Here is a 25,204-nt window from a genome sequence, read left to right as displayed (position 1 = left end):
CTGTTCATAGATACTAAATAACGAGCAATGCTGTATTCCTAGCTTGTTCGCAGTCTTTTCCGACTACTGTTTTCGCCATCATCTGTGCCTCCTCGCTTGGCCTTCATACCTGTGATTCGCATCAGCTCCTTCCTCTCAGCTTTCCTCTTTTCGACCTTTCTCTCCTCCGTCTTTTCCACCTTGGCGCGGTGATCTGCCCGGCGTTCTGCTTGCTTTTCCTTTCGTCTGGCGGTCTGATCTTTCTGAAGGGCACGGATTTGTTGCAAGAGAGCGACAGCCCTCTTCTCTTCAGGCTCCATAACAATGGCTCTCTTTTGTAAATATGTTGGTCGATTCTGCGCCTTCATTTCCCTAGGTTTCGAAGCATAGGGAAGCGCAGCCTGCAACTTCTTCGATACTCTCACGGGATTGAATCGTCTGGACGGTCGAACGATGGACTGAAAGTAACAGATGAATCAGTTGTAAACGGGCATATACATGAGCTCTCTCGTACCTTGTAAGTTGAGTTCACAAGAAGTGGTGTTTGTAAGCCTTCTTCACGACGAATTTGTCCAGTCAACCTCATTCCGGACCATTTGGCTTTGTCCGCCAAAAGTAAAGAGGTGATCGGATTATAGAATTTTCTCGGTTGGATGCTATACCATGCTCTCAAGAAGATGATATCTATCAAGGCATTAGGTACGTTCATGATCTACTAATTAATGGGACCTACCGCTCATCAAGACTTTGTCTTCAAATGTCGCACGAAAGGCGCCGTCAGGCTTAGGAAGTGCCTTCTTGATTTGACCACGGATTCCGGAAACAGTACGGAGGTTTGCTCCCTCAAACTTCGCAACCTCGAGGGCGCTGTTGAACATATCCTTGACGAACGCGGTGTTCTTGAAAACTTTGTATGGTACTCCGGTGAGCTTTAGTTTCTTCACGATTTTGGAGCTCTGATCTAGATCCAAGACAACTCCAGTAGCCGAAACACGGAAAGCAGCTGTATTCGGGTCCAAAGAGTTGAAAGCACAAAAGCCAGTGTTAGGAAGAGACATCGGTCCCCAGAATGTAGCAAAGCAATGCATATGCTCCGGGGTATATTTTAACATTCGCATGCGAATGCTGTGATCATCCAAAGAGTAAACGGGAATAGATTGGAATCGTCGCCAGCCCAGAGAAAAGATAAGAGGGTCATTGGTCTTCAGCGTTCTTGTGCACCATCGATGACGTTTGATTCTCACTTGCGAGAATCCAAACTGTTCTTCCGTGGCCAACAGACCGCCAACAAGGATCGGATAGATAGGATCGAAGTGGTCGATCAGTTCGCAAGGCACGTCTGTGATTTCCAAACGAACATAGGTCCCTGGCCGATGCCCTTCTACGAGTACACGAGTTTCCTCATCGACTTCAACGAATTCTTGCTGATTCAGGGTGTGTTGCTCCGCCATTTCCGCCTTCTTTTCGTCGTAAAATTCAAGTTTGTCGCCTTCATCTGGATCGTCATATTGGGCGTCAAATTGTCGCTTGAGCGCTTCTTTCTTGGCTAAGAGCCGATCTCCAGGTTTCTGGGCAATAGAATTATCTACTGAGCCGAAGTACTTCCCATCGTCGTGTGATCCACCAAGGTTCCTGTCAGAGTCGTCGTGTACAATGTCATCTTCCGCTTGATCATTCATGTCAACAGACTTTGCGGTGATGAATTGATCTCGAAAGGTGTCCAACCAATCATCATCGTCCCACTGTAGATCAGACACTGATATAAACTCTTTGGTCTGATCAGTAGAGTCCGACGTCCCATTTATAGATGTCTTATTGAGAGTAAAGAGTTCATCCTCATAGTCTTCAAAGTCGTGAGTGCACCCGTGCGCATCCACGCCATTAGAGATGTTTTCAGCGCCGAGGTTGGATTGATAAATGAGCTTCATCCAGTCTCGGCGTTTTCGCTCACCAGCAGGAATACCATCCAAACCGAGTTCCTGCTGCTTCCAGACTCTGTTTACACTGTCGGAGTCTTCTTCAAGGCCAGCCAAATCGGCGTCCTCGTAGCTGTCACCTAGATCCGAGTCACTCTCCGCATATTCTACGACCGCGCCGGGATGGTCATGTGGGTGGGAGGAAGGAAAGCCACGCAGGGGTCGTCGACGCCCAGAGTCTGGTAGCTGGCGTAGTGCTATATCATCCTCATCGAGGGCATCATCATCCTCCGTCAACTCGGAATCTTCCTCTGAACCTTGATCGAATTCGCTGACATCGTCTTCACCATCGGATTCATCATCGCTCGTGCTTTCATCATCAAATGCATCACCGGTCACTGGAGCCGACGAAGAACCCAGCAAACGGATTTGACTTCGAGCTAAACCTTCCGTCATCGTGGAGCGGACATCTTGCAAGTTCATAACCATTCGCTCTCCTTCTCCTTCAGGTTCTGTCTTGTATCAGCAGAGGTGCAGCACTCTAGGGACGGTATCAACCCACCGTGTTCACCCTCTTCGCCTGGTATTTGTCTCGAGAAGCTTCCTGATACGTTGATCCAGACAGCATCCTTGTCATATGTCACTCCGCCAACATCGCTCATTGGTGCATGGATGAGCTTGTGTTTTTCGCTCAGCTTGCGACGTTTTTCGCTTTCAGCTGTGGGAAGTGGGCAAGGGTCTTGTAATCGTGTGATGCTGCTGATCTTGAGATCGCCTGCACCTGGAATGTGCACGTTTGTTGACTGTTTCATGTTCGTTCCTCGCAGGTAGCCGTAAAGCGTGACAGTACGATCACATTTGGGCTCCAGACGGATTTTCTCCCGAGGGGTGAGATCTTCTAGGCGGTCCGCCAGCAGGTATGGATGAGAGTTACGGAAAACGAGAGGGCGAAACTTCATAACGCTGATAAAGCGGCTCAAATTAAGTATCTCTTGATCCGGATAACGGCCGTTCAGGATACCGGACAGATAGAACAACTTGGCGCCTTGATAAATTTCGGCCCAGAACCGCTTCTTGAGCATTTTTTTTGTTATTTTGAGCGTGGCAGCCTTCTTAATGAGGTCGAGGTGGGTGAGCACGCCCAACACTTTGGGGAACCCATGTGACTGCAATACGTTCAGGAACTCAAACGTCTCCTGCAGCAAATTTAGCTAAAAATACCGATCATCATAGTGATTGCTGCGCACCATTTCAAATCCGAACGATCCATCGACCATGAGAAGTACGAGATCCGCGATCTTGCCAACATCGATCATAGAGTTCAAGTCGTTGTTGCACTCGACGAAGGTCAGCCGTCGCGATTTACCTATAACCATCAGTGTATATTTAGGAGATGTGATAGATAAACTAACCGCTGACAACAGTGATGGGGCCCTTAATGTCGGTAAGCGTGTGTTTGGTGAACCGTCGGACAAGGCTTTTTATGAGAGTCGACTTGCCGACGCCAGGAGGTCCAACAACAGCAACAATCACCGGCGGGGGCTCCTTGTCTGGCGTACGATTGACAAGAGGAACATGTAGTCTTGTTTGGTCTTGTTCAACCTTTCTTCTCCCTTGACGGTCTGCATTCCGACCAGACTTGGGGGCGAACGCCTGCCGTTTGAGGGTGAGCAGGTAGGACGTTTGTATTTTGAGAAAAAAGCAATCTCAAAAGAAACACACGCACTTTCTCATTGAAGCCTTTCTCATGATTACTCTTCCCTGATTTCTTCTCTGCCTTGAGACCGGTCTGTGCCTTTCTGTGCGCCTTGTGTGGACGATCCTCCATCCTTTGAGGTCAGGATATGGGAGTTGCACGAGCCGTCCTGTGCCCTGAGAAGGAAGCTGAAAAGCTGGGTGGTCACATGATACTATTTACACGTGACCTTGGATCATCCGCGTCGTGCTTGCAATAACACGCGCGTCTATCCCGTTGCGCTTTGTCTGCCACGACAGACACAGACCTCCTTGCACACTATCCTCCACGAACGCTCTCTTTATATTACTACCCTGCTTGCCTCTGTCATATCTGCCTTGTTATTCACTATTACGCTTCCGTGCCGTTGACGCTGTGCTTTCAATGGCACGCCGAGACTCCCAGCGACCAGACCCCCTGGACGATTATGTACAACGCCCTCCCATTGCTAAGAGCACTAGCGAACGTGAGCGGATGATAGCTGAACGTACGCTGGAAAGCCATCTATCTGTGGTCTACCAGCCCTCGCCCGCCGGCACCGACGACGACCTGTCCGTCGAGTACGGGCGAACCAGACCCCTCTCACCTGTTAACCACGAGGCCTCTTTCATGTCGTTCTCTGCTCAAGCACCGCCTCATATCGCTGCGGATTACTCCCACATGATAGATGATCGATTTGGTCCAGTCGGATTGGACGATTCCCTGGGCCTCACCGGACTCGACATATCCAAGTCGTCAGCAGGACACCACATGGCCAACGTCACATTGCACGCCGGCTTCGGGGGCAAAGCAACAAGCCCCACCGCGTCAAACATTGCCTTCGAGCCATCCAGAGATGTCGACGACATCAAGAAAGGTGGACACATGTGGGCCCAGAATGGCAGGGAAATTCATGACGTGCGCTTCTTTATATCCGCTTAGCGGTATCAAATACTTATGTTTAGTTCCAGAATTCTCCTCGTGCCACTCGTTCAGGACGTCGAAAACTTGTAGAGGCGTTGCCATCTAATTTCAGTCCAAAGCGTGTCGCTGCAGATCTCCCGCGAAAACACCCGTTGATGATGGAGTCACCCAAGTACCCTACACGTGCCACAAGGACGTCGCATGAGGTAATCACCATCTACACAGTCGTAATGCTTCTTTGGGCTAACCCGACATATTTTAGAAAGGAAACGGTGTGAGCTCCCCCTTGCAGAGTCCGGAAGACGGGCCGAGCAGCGCTTTTGGACGTCATGCCAGAACTCTGCGGCATGATATGGGACTTGCCAATGCTGGCTCAGAACAACTTCCCAAAGTTGCGTCACGTCCGTCAAAATATGGCAAGGGTGATAGCATCCAACTTCCAGACCTCACGGGTCTCACATCTGCAGTTGTAACCCCAGCGAAACCGCACGTATTTTATCTTCAAGCCCAAACACACTCGCCAATGGAGAGAGAAGTGTTGGCAGAGCGACGTCGTCACTGTGAGGCGCAACAGCGCATGTCCGCTCATCGTGATGAACTCGACCGACTTTCCGGGGAGGTGATGGAGAAAGAAGCTGAAATCGCCGATCTTCAGTGTCAGCTCCGTACTGAAAGGGCGGGACGTTATTCTCACACGAACAATGGCTCCGATCGTATTGCTGAACTGGAGCGTCAGATTGCTCGACTGACGAAGGAAAACAAAGGCAAGTTTTCCTTGTTCATGAAAACATGAACAGGACACTGATGGAAACTAAGGCCTACACTCGAACCTTGACTCGCTTCGGATTGAACTGGTTCGAGCAGAGGAAACACTGCGGAAACAAGGCTCTGTTCTGGAAGAGCTGCGATTAGAGAAGCAACGAGATGAGGAGCGTCTCCGTGATATGCAGCGTGCCTACGATCGTACTTTCCAGGACCTTCGTAGGAAACGCGAAGAAGTAGGCCGCCTCCAACGAGATGTTGCTCGGCTCAAAGCCCATTATGAGAATATGAAGGCCTTGTGGAATCGTCATATTAAGGAGCAGCAACAGCATCAACCGGAGACAATGGGCCAAGAGGGCATCGAGCAAGATGATTCTTCCGTCGACGATGCAGGCGAGTCGCCGTACGCACCAACTGCGCCAGCCTGGCGCACCGAACGTAGGCAACTAAGCGCAGTGACGGAAGAAGATGACGAAGACCTGCAAGACCATCCGGACGAGGCGCATGGTGGTCCCGCCGTGCCAGAGATGTCCACCGGCAGCGTCTCTTCCCTCGGTACACCGGTTGATCCACCCGAACCAGACTCCCCACGCTTCAACCAATCATTCCACAATACGAGCATCGTGTCGGATCTTGCTGGGCCCTCTCAAGGGCGACAAAAACCCCTCACGTCGGTATGAGCCTCTGTTATCAGTTTTTCATGTGTCCTCTCATCTTGTTATCAGGCCGGCGATGTCGCCGATTTGGACGATGAAGTAGCAGAGCGGCGGTCTTTCCGGAGCCTGGACAGTATACATGACAGCCCTCCCCTGATGGCTCAGTCTCGACTCCCGGAGGTACGTTATTCTGGAATGTGCACATTTGTATTGATCTTTCTGAACCTATAATAGCCACGTCAACGTCCTTCAAGTGCACCTCCACTCTCGTCTCGACTCACGGGAAATCGACAGCCCCTCCAGCCGCACGTAACAACATCCCTACAAAATGCCCCTGTGCCGCCTTCGTCGTTACAAGATTCAACCCTGCCCCGTCCTCGTCTGAAAGATGAACGTGTGGAGAGGCTTTTCCACGTGTCAGGTGTCCACGATGCTGTTCATTGTTGGCGATGCCAAGAGCCTCATGAAGGAACCTCTCAAGGACGGGGCTCGACATGTGCAGTTAATATTCCCTCCCTTGTGCATCGCATGGGCGAAGGACATGAAGCTATCTCAATCATAGTCATACGTGCCCTTGAGGAGGAACAACGAAGACGAGCCTTGACACACGCCGATGATGGTCGTACCTCTCAGGAGCTCCTAACCAACGCTATCAAAGACATGGAGGGTGACTTCACCCATTACAGGTCGTCAGTCAATCTATGTGAACTGTGCGAAGAAAGTACTGACGTTGGCCGTCATCACAAGGGTCTATTCGGAGCTCGCAGAGCAATACGGGGTAATCGCACCCAAGAACCGTATCAGGCGGAATATTCTTGCAGAACATCTAGGTGAAGTGATTAGTATACTTGAGAGAAAGGTGAGCCCATGCAAGTGTTGTCTGAGGTCGATTGTCCGCTGAAACGATGGCACTTCAAGGGTGATCTTATTGCCACCCTTTATGACTCGCTTGGAAATATTCAGCGAAGCCAGTAAGGAAGACAATCACATAAACAAAGGAGGGGGTTACCGAGGCAAGAACTTGTGGTGGCATTCATTATTCTCTTTTCAGCTTCTTCTGCCGATGCGCACTTTTTCCATTTAGCACTGTGAATGGCCTGGGATTGCCGGGCCGGACTTTATCTACTCTTGCCAGAACATCTGTACATTAATTCACAAGTCATTTCAGCACGGGGGCCTGGAGGGAGAGCGATAAGGCGGGCGATTTCGACGTGATAGTCAGCTCGGTTCGAGATATGTGCCGGACGTGCCGGTGCAGTCCACCTTGGTTGACTCGCGCTGGCGGAAGACTGTGGTTGTCTATTCGAACAGTAAGCGTGTTCCAGACATGGTGCCATGTATATTGCCGAACATTCCTGGAAGCGTTGACTGTGCCGAGCCCCCGAGAGACTACTGGATGTGGTAAGTATGGGTGGGGACTAGAAGGGAGACCGAAAAGAGAAGAGCATATATAATTGATATTTAGGTTTTCACCGGTTTTACAAGGAGCAGGACAGGAAAACGGAGGTTGACATGGGAATTTGACCGGCTGATGAGGATGGTCAGCCAGTACTGGTTGGTCGGCCAGTAAGCATCTCGAGATGGAATACCTAACTCGAATGCACGCTCCTTTGCCACTGTTAGATGGCGGTGCACCCACGTTACTGGTGGTGTCTTAACTCTGTTTCATTTTTTTCCTGCCTTGGGCAAGACCTATGTATGCCTAGAACATGGCGGGAAGCTGATGGGAGAAGCTGGTATGGACAGAGGGGAAGACCATCGGTAAAGAGAAAGGTGGCCGAGCCCCGGGTTGGGGCGGCCGAGAACATTTGTTCCCGCGACTTTCGACGCTCGATGACCCCCGTGCGCTGCTTGAAGGGGGCCCAACAACACTGTGTGGGCTCTTTAGGGGATCCTCCTATTCATTTCAGGGATGGTCTTCTCCTTTCATGGGATGTGTTGTGTGGCGCAGAAATGATGGGAAATAAGGAGCAATCAGGGGTCCTGATCTTAAAGGTCTCATCAGGTGCATCGTGTCGTCATTGCTGTGGCACGGGCACTACGTCACTGAGCACTCGGGGTCTGAGTCCGAGGCCCTGAATAAGTCAACCACAAGAGCACGCGTGTGCCGTCCGTATTGAAATATGTCCCAGGTGGAGTTTCGCTGGGGAAGAAAAAACTTGTGCCGGTCGGCAGATATTGCGTTGGTCCATGACCGGGAAGATATGTCGCCTCGATTGAGAGGGGTTGCCCTGGGAGAGTGTCTCAATATTTCTCTTTGTTGTGTCGGGGAGTGAATGGGTGGGAAGGAGGTGGAACGTGCGGAAGAGATGACGAAAGGAGGAATAAATTCATCTCTGCGAATTAGGGCGAGCGTAAATGGCGGTAAAGTGAGGTCATCAGGGGTTTTCTTCGTTGGGTCTCGACTCTCCTTGTTCACCCTGTGTTTGCTCGCCCCGTCCGCTCCGGGTCGGCCCCCAAATTTGCGCTCCCGATCAGCGTTGGTTTGTCTCACTCCTTCCTGTGAGAGAGGGCGTTGAAACAGGGAAACATACCTCGGATTGGAGCTGATGGGACGCGATGGGATGGCATGCGGACACACTCCCCCCCTCCTCCCCTGCCTCTTCACTTTTCCCTGCCGCGCGCGCCTCCCCCGCTCCATCCCCTTCTTTTGCCCTCCGCCTCTTCTCGGATGCCGACACGAGGGCACCGAGGGGAGCAAAAGGGAAGCAGAGAGAGAGAGAGGCGATCCATCGGATAATAACCCTAGGAAAGAAGGGGGAGATGGGAGAGGGTAGGTGGAAGAGCGGCGCGATGGATGGTTGACTTGGATTGGGTGTTCGCCCACGCTGTAGCTATATAAGTGTGTGTTCGTCGGATGGTCGAAGGAGTACTTTTGAACCGCTCCCGTTCATCTCGGTTGTCTTACACCACCTCAGCCTCTATATTCGCTCGCCAGTCTCTCTTCTCTCTCTGTCTCTCCCTCTTGCTCCCCTTCCCTACAACAAAGGATCGGATTATCAATCAAGGCAAATCAAGCAGGTGAATATACAGTTAAGCTGTGTCACACGAGGGAACTGAACCTTGTTGCGTCGCTGCCGAAACTCGCGTGTCCCCCGTCGATAGCTTGTTTTGTGTTGCCGACGTCAAACCACTCACCATCCGACAACACACCCACGTCGTTGTCCTCGGACCCGCCGGATCAGTCCCCATCCCGTCATTGCTCCCCCGCCTCTCCCTTTCTCTTAATTCCCCAGATTTATTCCCCTCCTCGACGCTCCCGCCGTCCTTCCTCCCTCTGTCGTCACACCCCTTCCATCTTCACTCCGTTTGTCGACTTCCATCCGTACCAGCCCCGTCACTCGTTCACAGCCGCGTTCCCCGCATTTCTCGGTATGTTGTTCCCCGCCGGGCCCTGACCCTGGTGCCTACGCTAACATTTATATTCTGTGCCTTACAACAGTGTTTCCTCTCCAGGTACCATTAATAGTTCTCTCTCCTTCCTGTCACTATGGCTGCACCAACAACCACGTCCGCCAAGGAGAAGAAGGATGCTAAGGAGCAGGCAACAGTCAAGGAGGTCGTTGTTGAAGAGAAAGGAAATGAGAAAGAGCCGGCCGTGACTGCATCTACCTCAACTACGACTGAGGTGGCTAAGGAACCCGCGAAGGAGAAGGAGGAGAAGGAGGAGAAGGAGGAGAAGAAGGCGAAGGAGGAGAGAGAGGAGAAAGAGGAGAAAGAGGAGAAAGAGGAGAAGGAGGAGAAGGAGAAGGAGAGAGAGACTAAGAAAGACAAAGAAGTACGCGCATATATTTAACTCCTTGGCTTCCAGCTGACCGGCCACGCTCAGGCACCCGCGCCCGTCATTGATATGGACACGTTTTCCCAAATTCTCGAAATGGACGATGATGACACCCACGAATTCTCCCTCAGCATAGTCGAGAATTACATGGACCAGGCACAGACCACGTTCCAGCAAATGGAAGATGCAATGTGCGTGGTTATCAACCATTTGCAGCGTGCCGCCGCTCACCATGTCACAGTTCCGAGAAGAATCTCCCTCAGCTGTCTGTACTCGGCCACTTTTTGAAAGGATCCTCAGCGGCGCTGGGTATTACTCAAGTACAGACTGGCTGCGAGCTCATGCAGCATTACGGCCAGCTGCATCGAGGGGCAAGTGGGCAAAGACTACAATCACAAGAAGCCCTTGATATGATCAAGAAGCTTCTACCCAAGATCAAAGACGGCCATGTCGAGGCGGACAAATGGCTCAAAGATTTCTACGGCGTGGAGACGTGGCAACCGGCCGAGGGAGCGGCTCCTGAGGATGACAAATAACGGCCTCCGCCCACTGCAACTGGGAACCTGTCAATTCCCGTGCCTTCTTGTGTTCCGTCCACTTGTTTTCCCCTCTGCTCAGTATTCAATGTACGTGTCAGTTCTCTAACGCAGCATCGATTCTAATCAGTGCCCGCGTCTTGCGCATATACCTTGCAGGCTCTAACAAGAAATACACTCCGACCCGGCTCCTAACGTAGAAACTCAATCGATTCAAGTAACTATATCGGGTCGTCTCGTTGGCCTCTTTCTCAGCTTGTCCTCTTATCTTTGACGCCTGTGATTCACACTTGCTGGTTGTCGCATCATTTTTTCGCTGCTGTATCCTCTCTCTTGGTGCTGTATCTTCAACATTGGTACTGTATCTCCACAAAAGTACGGCACCATTCGTTTGGCCACAGTCCGTTCTTTCGCTCCCTCCCCTGATCGCGTTACCGTTCTTTCCATTCCACTCCCTGCTGTGGTCTAAACAGGCCGCCCTGTTCTCTTCACCTCTCGCTGTCTCCATAGGTATACTACCCCCAGTGTATCGTAGTGCCAGCTATGTGGGCTTGTCTCGAAAGAGTCGCAAAGAAATGAAGCTGGAAGTTTTACGTGCCTGCCTTTGTTCCCAAGACGGTTTCACCCCGATGTGCTTGTTATGACACACACACATGTAGAAATCTCGGACTGCTCCATGTGACCTGCGCCTGAGGTCAGTAAGACCGGCTTGGGATCTTAGATACATTCACCTTCGCCTATCTGTCCCAGTCTTAACGGGATGACCAGGCAACATGAAGTGTGAGTTCAAGGCCTGTGGCTTTGCAATGCTGGAACAGGGCTACGTTGGTAACGTCGAACAATACATAGCATCCCTACCCATAACTTTCACAATGACGACCAAATCACTATCCATTATTGCGGCTAAGCAAAGGCGGAGATATATGTTTCCATCTATTATGAACATTGACATTGTGTTATACCCACGTCTGAGTAAAGAACGTGAAGGTGAGACTGGAACACCTGAAAGGACTTGTGCACGTAGGATGAACATCAAGGAAGGGTATAAGAACGGAGGTCATCTGCTAGAGTCGTAAGTAGGTGGACGCAAAAAGTCCTTCACTGCCCTCCTCTTGTGAGCGCCTGGAGGCGTACTAATTCGTAGCTGCGCGCAATGTCAGCCAGATTCGGAGAAAAATATTTGTACTCACTAGCCGCCACGCAGTTTCACCAGCTCGTCATGCGTCCCGGCTTCTGCGACTCTTCCGTCTTGCATGAAATAGATACGATCCGCATTTTGAATGGTACTTAGCCGGTGAGCAACTGTCACGGTTGTGCGTCCTCGAGCAGCGTTATCAAGGGCCTAGAACAGCAGTTAGTGACAACATAGTGCACAGTGAATAAGAAGGCATGTACCAGCTGGACCACATGTTCAGAGGTCGAGTCGAGGGCCGATGTTGCTTCATCAAGCAGAAGAATTTTGGGCTTGCGTATCAGCGCGCGCGCGATCGCCACACGCTGCTTCTGGCCACCGGACAGGGCCGTACCCTTGTTCCCTACATCCGTATCAAGTCCTTCGGGGAGCCCTTTGATGAACTCTAAGATATTCGCCTCACGGCAGGCTTCGTCGAGGTCAGCTTGTGTGACCTCGTCAGGATTCGTAGCGCCGAGTAGAAGATTAAATTTCAGAGACCCCGCATAGAGATTTGGTTCTTGTGAAACAATCCCAACGTTCTTTCGATAATTTGCCACGTTGAGCTCAGGAAGAGGTATGCCATCGACATAGATCACTCCGTACAGTACTTCATAGAATCGCTCAATAAGTTGAACCCTAGACAAACATGTCAGATTAAGCGATTATGGGCGGCACCGGCAAACCCACGTAGTACTCTTGCCGCATCCACTAGGCCCGCAAACAGCAACCGTCTGACCGGGCTGAACGTCCAGATTTAGTCCTCGAAGAACCCGAACCCTTGCACCTGCTGTCAGTAGGTTGGTGGAGTAATGACATCATGAACGTACTCGAGACGCGTAGGATACCGGAAATGGACATTGCGGAACGCAACCTGCCCCTTCAACTGCTGAATGTGCTTGCCATCCGGCGAGTCCGTGTCAATTTCAGGAGTCGAGTCAAGTAGTTCAAAGAGTTTCCTGCTTCCCATTGCCCCCGAAGACACATCCGGCATGAACGAGAGACTTGTAGCAACTTGCATTACGCCGAAAGTTCCGCTCATCAAACAGACGAAGAACTGTACGGTGGTATACTCTTGCGAAGCCACCAGTCGAGATCCGTACCAGAACATCTAGATGCCATATATGAACGATAATTTATCGAGCTGACAGAAACTCACCAAGGCGATGACGAAGTACGGGCACCCCTGGCTCAGGCCAAAGAAGCCTCCACTGACTAATGCCGTTTTCTTTGCATTTCGGAATGGTTGGTCAAGGAAATGGCGATACTGGAGGTATGAGGCCTCTTCCCGCGTCAGCGACACGATGGTTCGGACCGCGCTGGCCACTTCGCAGGCAAACTGAGCAGAGTCCTCATGTGCAAGCTTATCTCGTTCATCCTTCAACATGACAACTCGCAGGAAGAGATATCCCGCGCTTAGAAGGAATGGCACACATGCTACAGAATGACAAGATGAGCTCTTGTCAGTATTTGCGCCGAAGAGCCACGTACCAAGCCCCACTAGACTCAACTTCCAGCCATAGCACAGACCAACAATGCCACCGCCGATTACGGTGATACCTGCTTGGAACAAAGTGCCCAGTGTATCGCCTGCAACATCACCGACCTTTCGGGCGTTCTCCGAGAGGCCCGCGGTTAGAGCGCCTACGGAATGGCGTTCGTCGTCAAACCAACCAACTGCAGAGAGTCAGGTAATGATCAACTGATGACATATAAGAGACCGACCATCTTGCCGCATAATAGTTTCAAAGGATAACGCTCGTATACGTTGCGTCAGAACAACAGACGCCGCCTCCGTCATGGAATTCTGACCGGCGAACAGGATTCCTGAGCAGATTGCGATTATGAAGAGACTTGCGCGGTGATAAGCTTCACAACAAGCTTGTATATCATTAGCGTACTCACAGCAGTGCATAATGATTCCCTGCGTGTCGAATCTCTGTGGGATCTGTGCTGGACCAACCGTTGATGGCGTTGGCAAAGACAATACCGAAGAGGGGATAGATCATGCCGTTTGCTTGAGCGAATGAATCAGCAACTGAATCCATCTTAGTGTGAATAGAATCCAACTCACCGGTGGCAAACAGAGCTCCGGAAATGTAATACGGAAGCGCCCTACGATTGAGTCGCGCGAGTCGTTTGACGATGACTGTGAATGGATATCGTCTTTTCCCCTCTTCATCGTCCTCCATGGGACTGCGTTTGATAAATGCCTCGCTGACCACACTTGGGCCAGTTGCGATCCGCCGTAGAGGGATATCAGTTGATCTCTCTTCCTGTCCTTCCTCATCCGCTACGACAACCTGATCTACATGCGGTGGCAGGGGGACCTTTTCGGGATCACCTGCTCTTTCCGCAAGCTCGCGTAGTTGTTGTGCATGAACGAGAACTGAATATGGACCATCTGGATTCCTGAGGAGCTCATTGTGAGTTCCCTCCTCCTCGAGTGAGCCTTCATTCAGAACATAGATCTTGTCTGCATCTGGAATGCACATTAGCACGAATCACAAACGGACCTACAAACGCACTCTTAATGGTCGATAGGCGGTGGGCAATAGTGATAATCGTCCGGCCTTGGGATACTTTCTCCAGAGCATTCTGTACCACTCTTTCAGACATGGTATCGAGAGCGGAAGTGGCTTCATCAAGAAGCAAGATCTTGGGGTTAGAGACGATGGCGCGAGCGATGGCAATGCGTTGCTTCTGACCACCGGAGAGGAGTAATCCCGCCTGTCCTACATTCGTATCGTATCCCTCAGGAAGCTTTGAGATGAATCCATCTGCATTAGCCTTGATGCATGCCTCTCGTACGAGTCTGAACTGTTCTTCTACACTTGTGTTCTCCCAAGGTGTGCCCGTCAGGCCGTAAGCGATGTTCTGCTTGACTGTGGTAGCAAATAACACAGGTTCTTGCCCGACAAGCCCAATTTGTGATCGGAGCCAGCGGACGTTGAGGCTTCGTAGATCATGACCATCGAGTTTGATAGATCCATTGAGAGGGTCGTAAAATCGCTCGACAAGTGCCACCGTCGTAGACTTTCCGCAACCAGAAGGGCCGACAAGAGCAGTGGACTTCCCCGCCTCGAAGGTCATGTTTACAGATTTGAGCACCTTGACATTGGGTCGGCTAGGATATTCGAAAAGGACATTTTCGAAGGTAATATGACCGTGAACCACTTCAGGCCGTAGACCTTCCTCGGATGCTGAATCAATCGTAGGTACACGGTCGATAGTCGCAAATAGCTTAGCTGCAGCAACGCGAGCGTTACTAATATTCTCCAAGAATGGCATCAACAGGATCAACGATAATGAACCGGTGACGAGAGAGAGAAAAACGTTCACAACCGTGCCAGCATTCCCGATCCCGTAAAGAATCAGCGTGGTTCCATAGTAGAAGGCGAGTGCGTAGGCGCCGTATTGAATAAAAAAGAAGATGCCAAAGAGCGCGCCATCAATAAAGGTAGTGGTGAGCATAGCTTTGGCCGCGGTGTTCACAAATTCCTGGTAGACGGCAAAGAGCTTCTTCTCTGCACCAAGTGCCTTCGTTGTACGGATGGTGGAGATGACCTGCTCGGCGATGGTAGCTCCCTGGGAGATGGCCTTGAGGCTGATTTCTTCATATTTCGAGTGGAATGAGAAGAATGCCGCGAAGATAAGGAGGACGCAAGGAAGGATTGACGACAGGGCTAGGGCAAGTCGCCACGATCGAACATAGGCAACGATGTAGCCTGTGAGAAATCCGGATAAAGCCGATGCGATGAGGGGGACCTTTTCGCTGATGCCAATTTGAATAATGTGGGTGTCTGACTGAATTCGAGTAACAATTTCGCCCGCACCGAGTGTATCAAAAAATGCAATATTCTGTCGTAGAAGGGCTTTCAAATACTCCTCACGAATCTGGCAAGAGCGTGAGCGATAGGCCAGGGAAAAAAACCACCTCAGGGCGTACCCGTTTGGTAGCTTTCTCCCCAGTATATATCCATATAAACATGTAGGTGTGGACCACTACGTAGGCTCCGATACCCAGGATTACTAGATATAAAGCGTTCTTTGCTGCGGCGTCCTTGAATTCAGCACTGGCTTCCGCAATCTGAGACGACTCCCCAGAAGCTAGGGCGACAGTGAAGTTCACAAACTGCGTAACCAGCCGACCCATCAATATGGTCATCAACGGTTGTGCGGATCCGGCTGCCGCGCCACAAACACAGCCCAGGAGATTGAGAAAGATGTCGAGCCAAGAGTGGTACCGGAAAAGGGTGAAGAAACTGACAGGTTTCGGGTCGCGCTCAACATCGGCGGCCATTGAAATGGGGATGAATTTCTCTTCTTCATCTTCTTTTGTCGCCTCCTTGGCTGGGGAAGCTTCTTTGTCTTTGCCACGGAGTTTGGACCACCATGACGGGGTTACAGGAGGTGGGGCAGACGGAGAAGGCGTTGCCCCGCTGGGCTGGATGTCTTCGGATTCGAGGAAGGGGTCACCGCGCTCCATGGGAAGCTGTTGTTTTCTAGTTATATGAGGTGAGTAGAAGTATCAACATTGAGCCTAGCACTCACAACAGCGTAATCTTGCGTGGAGTAGAGGATGTGGCCGGACAACAAATATTTCGAGGGAGGAAAAACGAATGGGGAGATGAGGACAATCCTTCGTCGGTTCGGCCATATATACGACGGAGTCACAAAAATGACTCCCGCACATTGTTAGACTGTGTTTGTCTTCTTCAGGGAGAAATGGCTTGCGTGCACGGCCGGCACAGACCCTTGCCTTCCGATCCGCCGTCGGGACGCGTCGTGCCAAGGCCGTCGCGGTCGTGGTCCGATAAGATCTACCCCCGCGTGGCCAATATGACATTTTGACTGAGTGCCACATTCCCCATATCAGATTCGGAGCTTCCTCCTGGGGCCTCCGATTTCTTCGTTCGGTAGACTGCGGCGTTGGAGGGTGCAGCGCAGCAATGCAGACAGTCACTGTGTCTTAACGCATGGTCTTCTGTCTTTTTGTCCTATCGGCAAACAACTGTCGCCAGCGCACGGCATTCCATAACTTCAGGTGTGTGAATCGACAAAGCAAGCAACAATTAATCTGATTTGTACCCGTGATCGACTCCGGTGAGACACGTCTCACAGTGCACAGTGCACCGCGCAGTAATCTATGTGTCGTTGTGTGACCCGTTGGACGTGAGTACCACAGGATATTATTAGGTTATTGATAACTCACTATGAATGTCGAAATAGTATTCGACCGTTAGATATATTCATGATGTTGCAATTGCTGCACATGTACACATGAATGCGAGTAACAGTTCTTGCAAGCTTTTCATGACTAAGCATGCACCCTGACGGGTATACACGAGAAGTGTGTGCCCTTGCGCGCCTCGGAGGCAATTTGCCTTCTAATTTCCTTGAATAGTAAGCAACCTTCGGATTGCATTAATGTGTGCAACTTTTAATGTACACACAATTGTTATGATCAAACAAAAAAAAATTGTGTGTGGAATTCACTAAGATCTAGTATACATTTCAACAAAAATAGAGAGCTGACTAATAACAATTTGATGCCAAAAACTCGATTTACCGGGAAAGTGTTGTGGGAGAGCACTGCACCCTCAGTGCCCTTCGGCTGACCACACCAAATGGTGAGAAGGAAATTTGATTCAATTTTCAACCAATTTCTATTAATTAACTATGCATAATTGTGTGTACATTAAAAGTTGCACAGATTACTTGTGCAATCCGAAGGTTGCTTACTATTTAAGGAAATTAGGAGGCAAATTGCCTCCGAGGCGCGCAAGGGCACAGGCACAGGGCACACTTGTTGTCGCCCCTCACCCTGACTATCACCTAAAATAACTGTCAACATCTACGTATACCGTTCTGCCAAGGGCGCTCACAATGGCCATCAAACGCCAAACATAACCGGACTCTATTCTCACTGTCGAAAATATCGATCGCTGCCTTCTGTTCTATCTGATCGATATATTTTTTGTGCGAGACAGTGCGGATTTTGCGAGTCTACGGCGTGAGGGCGGCGAGAGCCTCCCGTCGCGCAGGCTGTCTGCCGCCCGTGGAATGCGAACAAGCAAATGGAACGCGCTCTCTGTGATGAAACTAGCACTAATCAAGTGGCTTCGTCGGCAACGCAGACAAAGTCCAGTTCTCAAGATCTAAAGACGATGGATTGATCGTTTGAATATGTGCGGTGCTGTCAGGAATGCACGATGAGTCGCGTTGCAATTGTGTGGAGCAGCGAGGCGAATGTCGGAATCCGAAGGCCGAAACATTGTAACACTACGTGCTCCTTGCGAGGGAGCACCAGTCGTCGTGTCGTTCTTGCTGGAAATGGCGCCCATAGGCCGTTCGAAATTCGCGGCCCCCGTGCCGTATAGTTTCGTGAGATCCTCCCTCGCCAGCGTATGAGTGGTAGGACGCTTGTCTGATGTACTTACCTCAGATCGATTCCCTGTCATCGTCCCGATCTAACCTGAGAAGGCCCTGTTACAGCAACAGCAATTTGCCGCTCATACGGCAACAACTCGACTCGAGTCCGATCACGGCACTGAATATCGCGGACTTCCCAAGCACCCTGTGATCCGTGCATATCACAAGAGCATACCTTGCATAGTGGCACGATCTGGCTAACATCGTCCTTGGTGTGAACAAGGCCGCGCAAGATGTAAAGCAAGAAGAACTCAAAGTGACGTCCCGCCATGCCAACATTCTGGACTTCGTTCAGTGTCTGCTGGATAGTTTGGAGACCTGTTCGGGAAATAAAGGGCTTCACTCCCTGCTCCCCAGAAGGATTGGACAGTGCTGTGATTCGCAACACCAAAGTTGTTCTCCTTGACGAGGCCACCTAAGTGGTCGACTCGAGATCAGAGCGTGTTATATAAAACACACTCAACAGCACTGCACGTGGTCGAACAACAACCGCGGTGCACGCCGTCTTAGCAGTTCCTGTGACGCCGATACGTTTCTGCAGGGCAAGTCGTGCGCCCGATAACACATAACGAACTTCTTTGCCTGTGCGATGGAACTACGAGCCTGTGTACAAGCTATGCGTGAGCATGCTCTCTGATCACGAGCATTTGTAGATTTGATCGGACACATGTCTCCAACGAGCGAGCGCTATGTATAACAGACACACAAAGCAAATTTTACTGTCTAGAAAAACATGGACCTGGCGACAGGTTGAAAGGGAGTGATCGTTCACTAATATCGAACAGCATCATTCCGTCAGCTGATAGTAAATAGTTGTTATTTGCGAAAGCAGCCAATTAATGGTCGCCCACCGACTAGATATTCTTAATTAGCTTATGTAACTGAAAAGGCATATATGATATTCACGTCATGAAAGGAGATTGAAAGAAAAGTCTCTTGCCAAGGCTTTCACACAGAACGGCGAAATTTCGCTGGACTGCGCACTGCTGAGCAACCTGAGAAGCGAACGAATCGATGCACGACTTATGATCCTTTGTGTGCACACAAAGGATTGATGCGCGCTTAATGTGGAACGCGCAGTGCACAGCCAGCCATGGGTGCCGGCGGCGCTGAAACTCCCACACGGGTGAGAACGGGGATAAGGAGGGTGTAAGTCACGTGCTAAAGAGGCTTGACCTGATGGGGCTTCTTCTAATCCAGGGACCATACCCGCTTCTCACCGACTTATTTGTTGACAGCGGCTGCCCTGAGCCGTGCTGACGTGTTCACCGTTCGTGCCAGACTGGCGTGTCGACTCGGCATAGTGTTCAAGGATGAGTAAAATACCATATATGGTATCTCGGCGGCCGATGGTACCTTGATCATGTTGCCAATCCCGGTGTTATCGCTACACCAGGTGGCTGAGCGCAGTCAGCGCAACTGGGTTTTTGGGTTATAGGCAAGAAACGCGCGGCGGCACGGCCAGAATCCATTACAAAAGAGGGATACCGGGATTTGAGCGTTGATGTGGGGTTGAGGCAGAAAGTGGAGAAGGAAGACTGACCATACCCTAAAGAACATGGCTTGCCTACGTCCAGGGGGTTCGCACTGCCATGTGGACTCACGGAGGCTTGGTCGTGGCGGGCGGGTCACCAGAGGTGCGGGAGAGCCACGTGATTGGTGAGGGATATTGCGGAAGAGTGGACAATGAAAGGTGCTGTGCGCCGTCGAATGCACAGTCTCCAATTGAACCATGCGGCAGGGCTGGAAGCAAGCGTCGGAGGCCGGGAGGTGGAAAGGAGCGGCACAGTCGTCCGAGCGCGCGGCAGAAGGAAGATGTTGGCGGGGAAGCGTCTCTTGGTTGGATGCCCAGTGATCCACCGACTCATCCCCTGCGCAGACCCGGTCCATCGGACCATTCCTGGCCGCAAGTATAAAAGAACATGGAGCGCCCTGTCGTCCGCATACAACTCGCTAAGGCTCACATTCCTCCGTATCTTTTCTACGACCCCCCTCAACCATCTAATCTCGACACATGGCAGACATCGAAAAGCAGCTGCTACAACAGCAGACAAGACCACCCGATGGCGTGACCCACACAGGATCTAACTCACCCCTCGAAATCAAAGTCGAGAAGTCAGGTACCGGTACTCCAGACGAAGATTCAGCACAGCAGAACAAGAAAGTTAAATCCCCCCTGTTTGCAAGGCGGAAGCCAGCGAAGGAGAAGAAATTGTCCTCTGATGGCAAGGCTGGGGGCACGACCGACGACGACATCAAACCTGTGGCGATCACCGCACTCTTCCGATTTGCCACTAGATTTGAGATTTTCCTTGACATCATTGGCCTAATCTGTGCCGCCGCTGGAGGCGCAGGCTTGCCCCTTATGACCCTCATCTTTGGTAATCTGGTTACAGCTTTTGTCAACTTCACCACCGTCGCTCTCACCGGAGACCCGGCCTTGATCGCTCCTGCAGCCGACAATTTCCGTCATGTGTCGGCTCAGGATGCTCTGTGGATTGTCCTCATCGGTATTGGCATGTACATTGTCACACATGCATACATGTGGATTTGGACATACACCGGGGAAGTAAACGCCAAACGGGTCAGTATCACTCTATTTCACCTCTTCAAGCAAATTGAGCTGACATTTTGATCAGGTCCGCGAAAGGTACCTTGCCGCTGTTCTACGGCAAGACGTGGCGTTCTTCGATAATCTTGGCGCAGGTGAAGTCGCCACTCGTATTCAAACCGATACACACTTGATCCAGCAAGGCACATCCGAAAAGATTCCTCTGATTATGACCTTCGTGGCCGCCTTCATTACTGGTTTCATAATCGCTTATGTCCGCTCATGGCGCCTTGCGCTTGCTTGCACAGCCGTCATCCCCTGCATTGGCATTACAGGCGCAGTCATGAACCACTTCATATCTATTTTCATGCAGAGGTCGCTCAAAGCTGTTGCGGATGGTGGTACACTCGCGGAAGAAGCCATATCCACCATCCGCACTGCCAAAGCATTCGGAACGCAGCACATCCTCTCGGCATTGTACGACACTCATGTCCAGAGAGCTCACAATGCCGACATGAAAGCCGCCGTTTCATTGGGCGGTGGCCTGGCCTGCTTCTTCTTTATCGGCTACAACGCATATGCACTTGCCTTTTACTATGGAACCACCCTTGTGCTCTTCGGCATCGGCAACGTCGGCATTGTCGTCAATGTTTTACTTGCAATCATGATTGGCTCTTTCTCTCTCGCGCAAATGGCACCCGAAATGCAGGCGGTGTCCAATGCCCGCGGTGCCGCCGCCAAACTGTTCGCGACAATTGACCGCGTTCCCACCATCGACTCCGCCTCGACCGAGGGGAAGAAGTTGGATAACGTTGAGGGACGCATTTCACTGGAGCATGTCTCTTTCAACTATCCTTCGAGGCCGGAAGTTAGAGTTCTCAATGACCTCACGATCCACTTCGAGGCCGGTAAGACTGCTGCCTTAGTCGGCGCGTCTGGTTCGGGCAAGAGCACGGTCGTTGCTCTCGTGGAGCGGTTTTACGATCCTCTGCAAGGTGGTGTTCAGCTCGATGGCCACGATCTCAGAGAACTCAACGTTAGCTGGCTCCGTAGCCAGATCGGTTTTGTCGCACAGGAGCCTACGCTATTCGCTACCTCTGTTCGGCAGAACGTAGAGCACGGCCTCACCGGTACACCTCTAGAGAACCTTTCGCCCCAGGAAAAGCTGGCACTGGTAAAAGAAGCGTGCGTGAAAGCCAATGCCGATAGTTTCATCAGCAAACTCCCTGAAGGATATGAAACGAACGTTGGGCAGGCTGGACTTCTGATGTCTGGAGGCCAGAAACAACGTATTGCGATTGCTCGTGCTATCGTTTCCAACCCGAAGGTTCTGCTCCTGGATGAGGCAACATCTGCTCTTGACACCCAATCGGAAGGTATTGTGCAAAACGCGCTCGATAAGGCTTCCCAGGGTCGCACCACAATAACAATTGCGCACCGATTATCTACTATCCGTCGGGCGAATCAAATCTATGTGATGGGCGAGGGTCGTGTTCTAGAACACGGGACGCACAACGAATTGCTTTCCAACAAGGAAGGCGCGTATTCTAGTCTCGTCTCCGCACAAAAACTCCGTGAGCGCCGAGACGGTCAACAGGATGACAAGGAAGATGGCGTCGATGATCAAGCAGAGAAACTGGAAGGACCCCTTATGACTGATGCTGAAGCGCAGGCAGCCGCAGAGGCAGAGATCCCACTCCAAAGAACTGGTACCGCCTTCTCTATTGGCTCGGAAATTACGAAGCAGCGCCGTCAAGAAGGCTTACTGCCTGATCAACAAGTTGACAAGACCTACGGTTTTCCTTACCTGTTCAGGCGCATTGGGGCAATCAACCTCAGTGCCCTCAAGTTCTATGCGTTTGGATCCATTTTCGCCATTGGATTCGGCATGATCTACCCCGTGTTCGGCATCGTTTATGGTATTACCCTTCAAAGCTTCGCCACCAACACCGGCTCTGCTTTGAGGCACGCGGGTAATATGAACGCCCTCTACTTCTTTATTATTGCAATCGCGGCATCAGTTTGCGGTGGGGGGATGAACTCCTTGTTCGGTGTCGCTGCCACACATCTGACAGCGAAACTACGCTCAATCTCATTCTCGTCAATTATGAAGCAAGACAGTGCGTATATTTTCATTTGCTTGGTAAGTTGCATTATGCTCACATTATTTTTTAGTATCTTGGTTCGACGAGGATCGTCACTCGACTGGCGCCCTTACCGCTAACCTTTCTGACTACCCACAGAAAATTAGCGGTCTGGGCGGTGTCACTCTTGGTACCATCTTACAGAGCGCTACTACGGTTGTTGGCGGGGCAATCGTTGGTCTTTGCTATGGTTGGAAGCTCGCCCTCGTGGGGATCGCCTGCGTTCCGTTTGTCATCGGCTCCGGCTGGATTCGTCTGCAGGTGGTAGTCATGAAAGACGAGAAGAACAAGGCTGCTCACGAGGAATCGGCTCAGCTCGCTTGCGAAGTCGCCGGCGCTATCCGCACCGTTGCTTCCCTAACCCGTGAGAAGGCAGCATGCAGGGAGTACAGTGACAGCCTTGAGATACCCCTCAGGAGATCGAACAGGAATTCGATTTACAGCACTGCCCTGTATGCCCTGTCACAAACACTGGGCTTCTTCACCATCGCCTTGGTATTCTGGTATGGGTCTCGCTTGGTTGCATCCCAAGAGTACGATACCCAGCGGTTCTTCATCTGCCTGATGTCTGTTACGTTTGGTGCCATGCAAGCGGGCAACGTGTTCACATTCGTGCCCGATATCTCTTCAGCGAAAAGCTCGGCTAGTTCTATTATCAACCTGATCGACAGTGAACCCGAGATCAACGCGGACTCCACCGAAGGCAAGAAGCTGACAGACGTGAAGGGCCAGATCACCTTCCACGATGTTCACTTCCGCTACCCGACCCGACCCGGGGTCCGTGTCCTTCGAGATCTCTCCATCCAGGTCAACCCTGGTCAGACGGTCGCCATCTGCGGCCCTTCCGGCTGCGGGAAATCTACTACTGTCCAGTTGATTGAGCGGTTCTACGATCCGTTGGCCGGAGGTGTATCCTTTGACGGCGTCCCGATCACGGAACTCAACGTTGGAGAGTACCGCAAGCACATTGCGATCGTATCACAAGAGCCTACATTATACAGCGGTTCAATCCGATTCAACATTCTACTCGGTGCCAACAAAGCCGCAGAAGAAGTGACGAAAGACGAGCTAGAGGAGGTCTGCCGCGACGCCAACATCCTGGACTTCATCCACTCCTTGCCTGATGGCTTCGATACTGAGGTGGGTAGCAAGGGCACATCCCTTTCCGGTGGCCAAAAACAACGGATCGCTATTGCCCGGGCGCTCATTCGTAACCCTAAAGTGCTTCTTCTCGATGAGGCTACCTCCGCTCTTGACTCGCAGTCGGAGCATGTGGTGCAAGAGGCGCTCGACACTGCAGCCCGTGGTCGGACTACCATCGAGATTGCGCATCGTTTGAGCACTATTCAGAATGCCGACCGTATCTACTACATTGCAGAGGGGAAGGTGACAGAGGAGGGGACGCACGACGAGCTTTTGCGCATGCGTGGAGGGTATTATGAGCTCGTGCAGCTGCAAGCACTGAGCAGAGCAGACATGGCATGATTCACGAGGGTACGATGGGGATTTGGGGACAATTTGCAGCTTTTTGGGATACACATCTACGTTTTATTTGAATTCTGAGTGTTGTATCTATAGTGTAGGTCGCAACTCACATTCTGGTTGCGATAGAGTATGCGTGTAAGAGTAAGGTTCACAATAACGTAAAATCACTCGAAGATTGTTGGAGCGCAGCCTCGACGGCAAAGTGAACCATTCATGTTTATCAATAACATACATCGGCCCGTGTTTTGTCTCCCAGGCAACGGCGCATCAGAAGTCCTGTTAACGTCATAATAAACCCTGAATCAAGTAGTGCAGGTGGTTTGTCACGTACATGTACAATTTCTGGAATGATATGGGATTGCTTTCTTGGCACAGGTCGAACGTATACGGCAACATCACAAGTTAGGTTGTATTATAATTATTATTCTATTATATCTGTTGTATTTAGTTTCTCGTTTAAACTGCCCTAAAGACACCGTTGTATAGTGCCAAGACCCACCTGGTGGTTCCTGTCCCGTTTACGTATTCATCCCCCCCCCTTGCATTGCTCCACAAGGTGTTGCGAGAGAACGACACAGGGTCTCATTTATTCAGATTACGGGAACGGGTCTGCCGGAACGAGTCGTCATTTGATGTGCCATGCGCCCACAGATTTAGGACGCCGACGTGGAAGGGGATCCGATTGTGAGCGGAACACTGGCCAATGGTGAAATTGATGAACAGTTGGTAACACCGGGTTTACCAGCAGATTGTCCTGGTTCACCCGAGCCAGCTCAGGAAGGAGTCGAAGGGGATACCGGCGCGGATTGTGGCGAAATTCATCATCCCGAGTTGATACGTTCAGCACGGTGGCTCACCAAAAAGGAGAATACCGCAAAGGCTTATGAAGCTTAAATGAAAGGAAGCACTGTTCATTTCCCGGCGGCCTATATACGCGGCCGGTCGGCTCGGCGATCCCATGCGCGAGGAGATTATGTCAGCGTGGGGATTAAGTTGGCTGCCGCCCACGAATGTCCACGACAGGGCCATGGGGACAATGAGCGCACAATGAGAACAGCCATCGATGTAAGGTCACGTGCAGTAGAGGAATTGCGCCGAGGTAGGGACGAAGCAGTGATCGGTGAGTGATCGGTGGGGGTCAGGGGACGAG

General features: G+C 51.2%; 6 protein-coding genes across 6 annotated transcripts; 3 read left to right on the top strand and 3 right to left on the bottom strand.

Moving 5' to 3' along the window:
- Positions 1-38: 38 nt before the first annotated feature.
- On the bottom strand, positions 39-3,723 carry DACRYDRAFT_78087 (DUF663-domain-containing protein; the record flags this gene model as incomplete). Its single annotated transcript, XM_040776312.1, has 7 exons — positions 39-437; positions 494-663; positions 713-2,407; positions 2,458-3,091; positions 3,143-3,261; positions 3,308-3,548; positions 3,622-3,723. The coding sequence occupies 7 exons, from the start codon at positions 3,721-3,723 to the stop codon at positions 39-41; spliced, it is 3,360 nt and encodes a 1,119-aa protein (XP_040630093.1).
- Positions 3,724-4,014: 291 nt separating this feature from the next.
- Positions 4,015-7,083, top strand: DACRYDRAFT_115426 (uncharacterized protein; the record flags this gene model as incomplete). Its single annotated transcript, XM_040770003.1, has 8 exons — positions 4,015-4,527; positions 4,581-4,739; positions 4,796-5,264; positions 5,350-5,969; positions 6,021-6,131; positions 6,186-6,640; positions 6,699-6,810; positions 6,870-7,083. The coding sequence occupies 8 exons, from the start codon at positions 4,015-4,017 to the stop codon at positions 6,924-6,926; spliced, it is 2,496 nt and encodes an 831-aa protein (XP_040630092.1). The 3' UTR covers positions 6,927-7,083.
- A 2,063-nt stretch (positions 7,084-9,146) lies between these two features.
- Positions 9,147-10,753, top strand: DACRYDRAFT_21461 (histidine-phosphotransfer domain HPT domain-containing protein). The gene is made up of 5 exons (XM_040772411.1): positions 9,147-9,323; positions 9,394-9,729; positions 9,781-9,923; positions 9,974-10,358; positions 10,428-10,753. The coding sequence occupies exons 2-4, from the start codon at positions 9,442-9,444 to the stop codon at positions 10,266-10,268; spliced, it is 726 nt and encodes a 241-aa protein (XP_040630091.1). The 5' UTR covers positions 9,147-9,323; positions 9,394-9,441; the 3' UTR covers positions 10,269-10,358; positions 10,428-10,753.
- A 440-nt stretch (positions 10,754-11,193) lies between these two features.
- DACRYDRAFT_78082 (multidrug resistance protein 1) lies at positions 11,194-15,742 on the bottom strand (the record flags this gene model as incomplete). Its single annotated transcript, XM_040776311.1, has 12 exons — positions 11,194-11,412; positions 11,459-11,610; positions 11,664-12,078; positions 12,130-12,219; positions 12,270-12,550; positions 12,599-12,876; positions 12,931-13,116; positions 13,165-13,292; positions 13,345-13,456; positions 13,514-13,921; positions 13,968-15,336; positions 15,389-15,742. 12 exons carry the CDS (start codon positions 15,740-15,742, stop codon positions 11,367-11,369), a joined length of 3,819 nt encoding a protein of 1,272 aa, XP_040630090.1. The 3' UTR covers positions 11,194-11,366.
- Positions 15,743-17,316: 1,574 nt separating this feature from the next.
- DACRYDRAFT_21459 (uncharacterized protein) lies at positions 17,317-18,562 on the bottom strand. The gene is made up of 2 exons (XM_040772410.1): positions 17,888-18,562; positions 17,317-17,826 (listed from the first exon to the last, which is right to left on the bottom strand). Exon 1 carries the CDS (start codon positions 18,143-18,145, stop codon positions 17,900-17,902), a length of 246 nt encoding a protein of 81 aa, XP_040630089.1. The 5' UTR covers positions 18,146-18,562; the 3' UTR covers positions 17,317-17,826; positions 17,888-17,899.
- A 1,326-nt stretch (positions 18,563-19,888) lies between these two features.
- DACRYDRAFT_78081 (multidrug resistance protein 1) lies at positions 19,889-24,162 on the top strand (the record flags this gene model as incomplete). The annotated part of the gene is made up of 3 exons (XM_040776310.1): positions 19,889-20,458; positions 20,514-22,545; positions 22,601-24,162. 3 exons carry the CDS (start codon positions 19,889-19,891, stop codon positions 24,052-24,054), a joined length of 4,056 nt encoding a protein of 1,351 aa, XP_040630088.1. The 3' UTR covers positions 24,055-24,162.
- Positions 24,163-25,204: the final 1,042 nt, after the last annotated feature.

The sequence above is a fragment of the Dacryopinax primogenitus genome (genome assembly GCF_000292625.1).
Source record: "Dacryopinax primogenitus strain DJM-731 SS1 chromosome Unknown DACRYscaffold_6, whole genome shotgun sequence".
In the NCBI taxonomy this organism is placed as follows: domain Eukaryota; kingdom Fungi; phylum Basidiomycota; class Dacrymycetes; order Dacrymycetales; family Dacrymycetaceae; genus Dacryopinax; species Dacryopinax primogenitus.
This window is presented reverse-complemented; position numbering and strand designations above follow the sequence as displayed.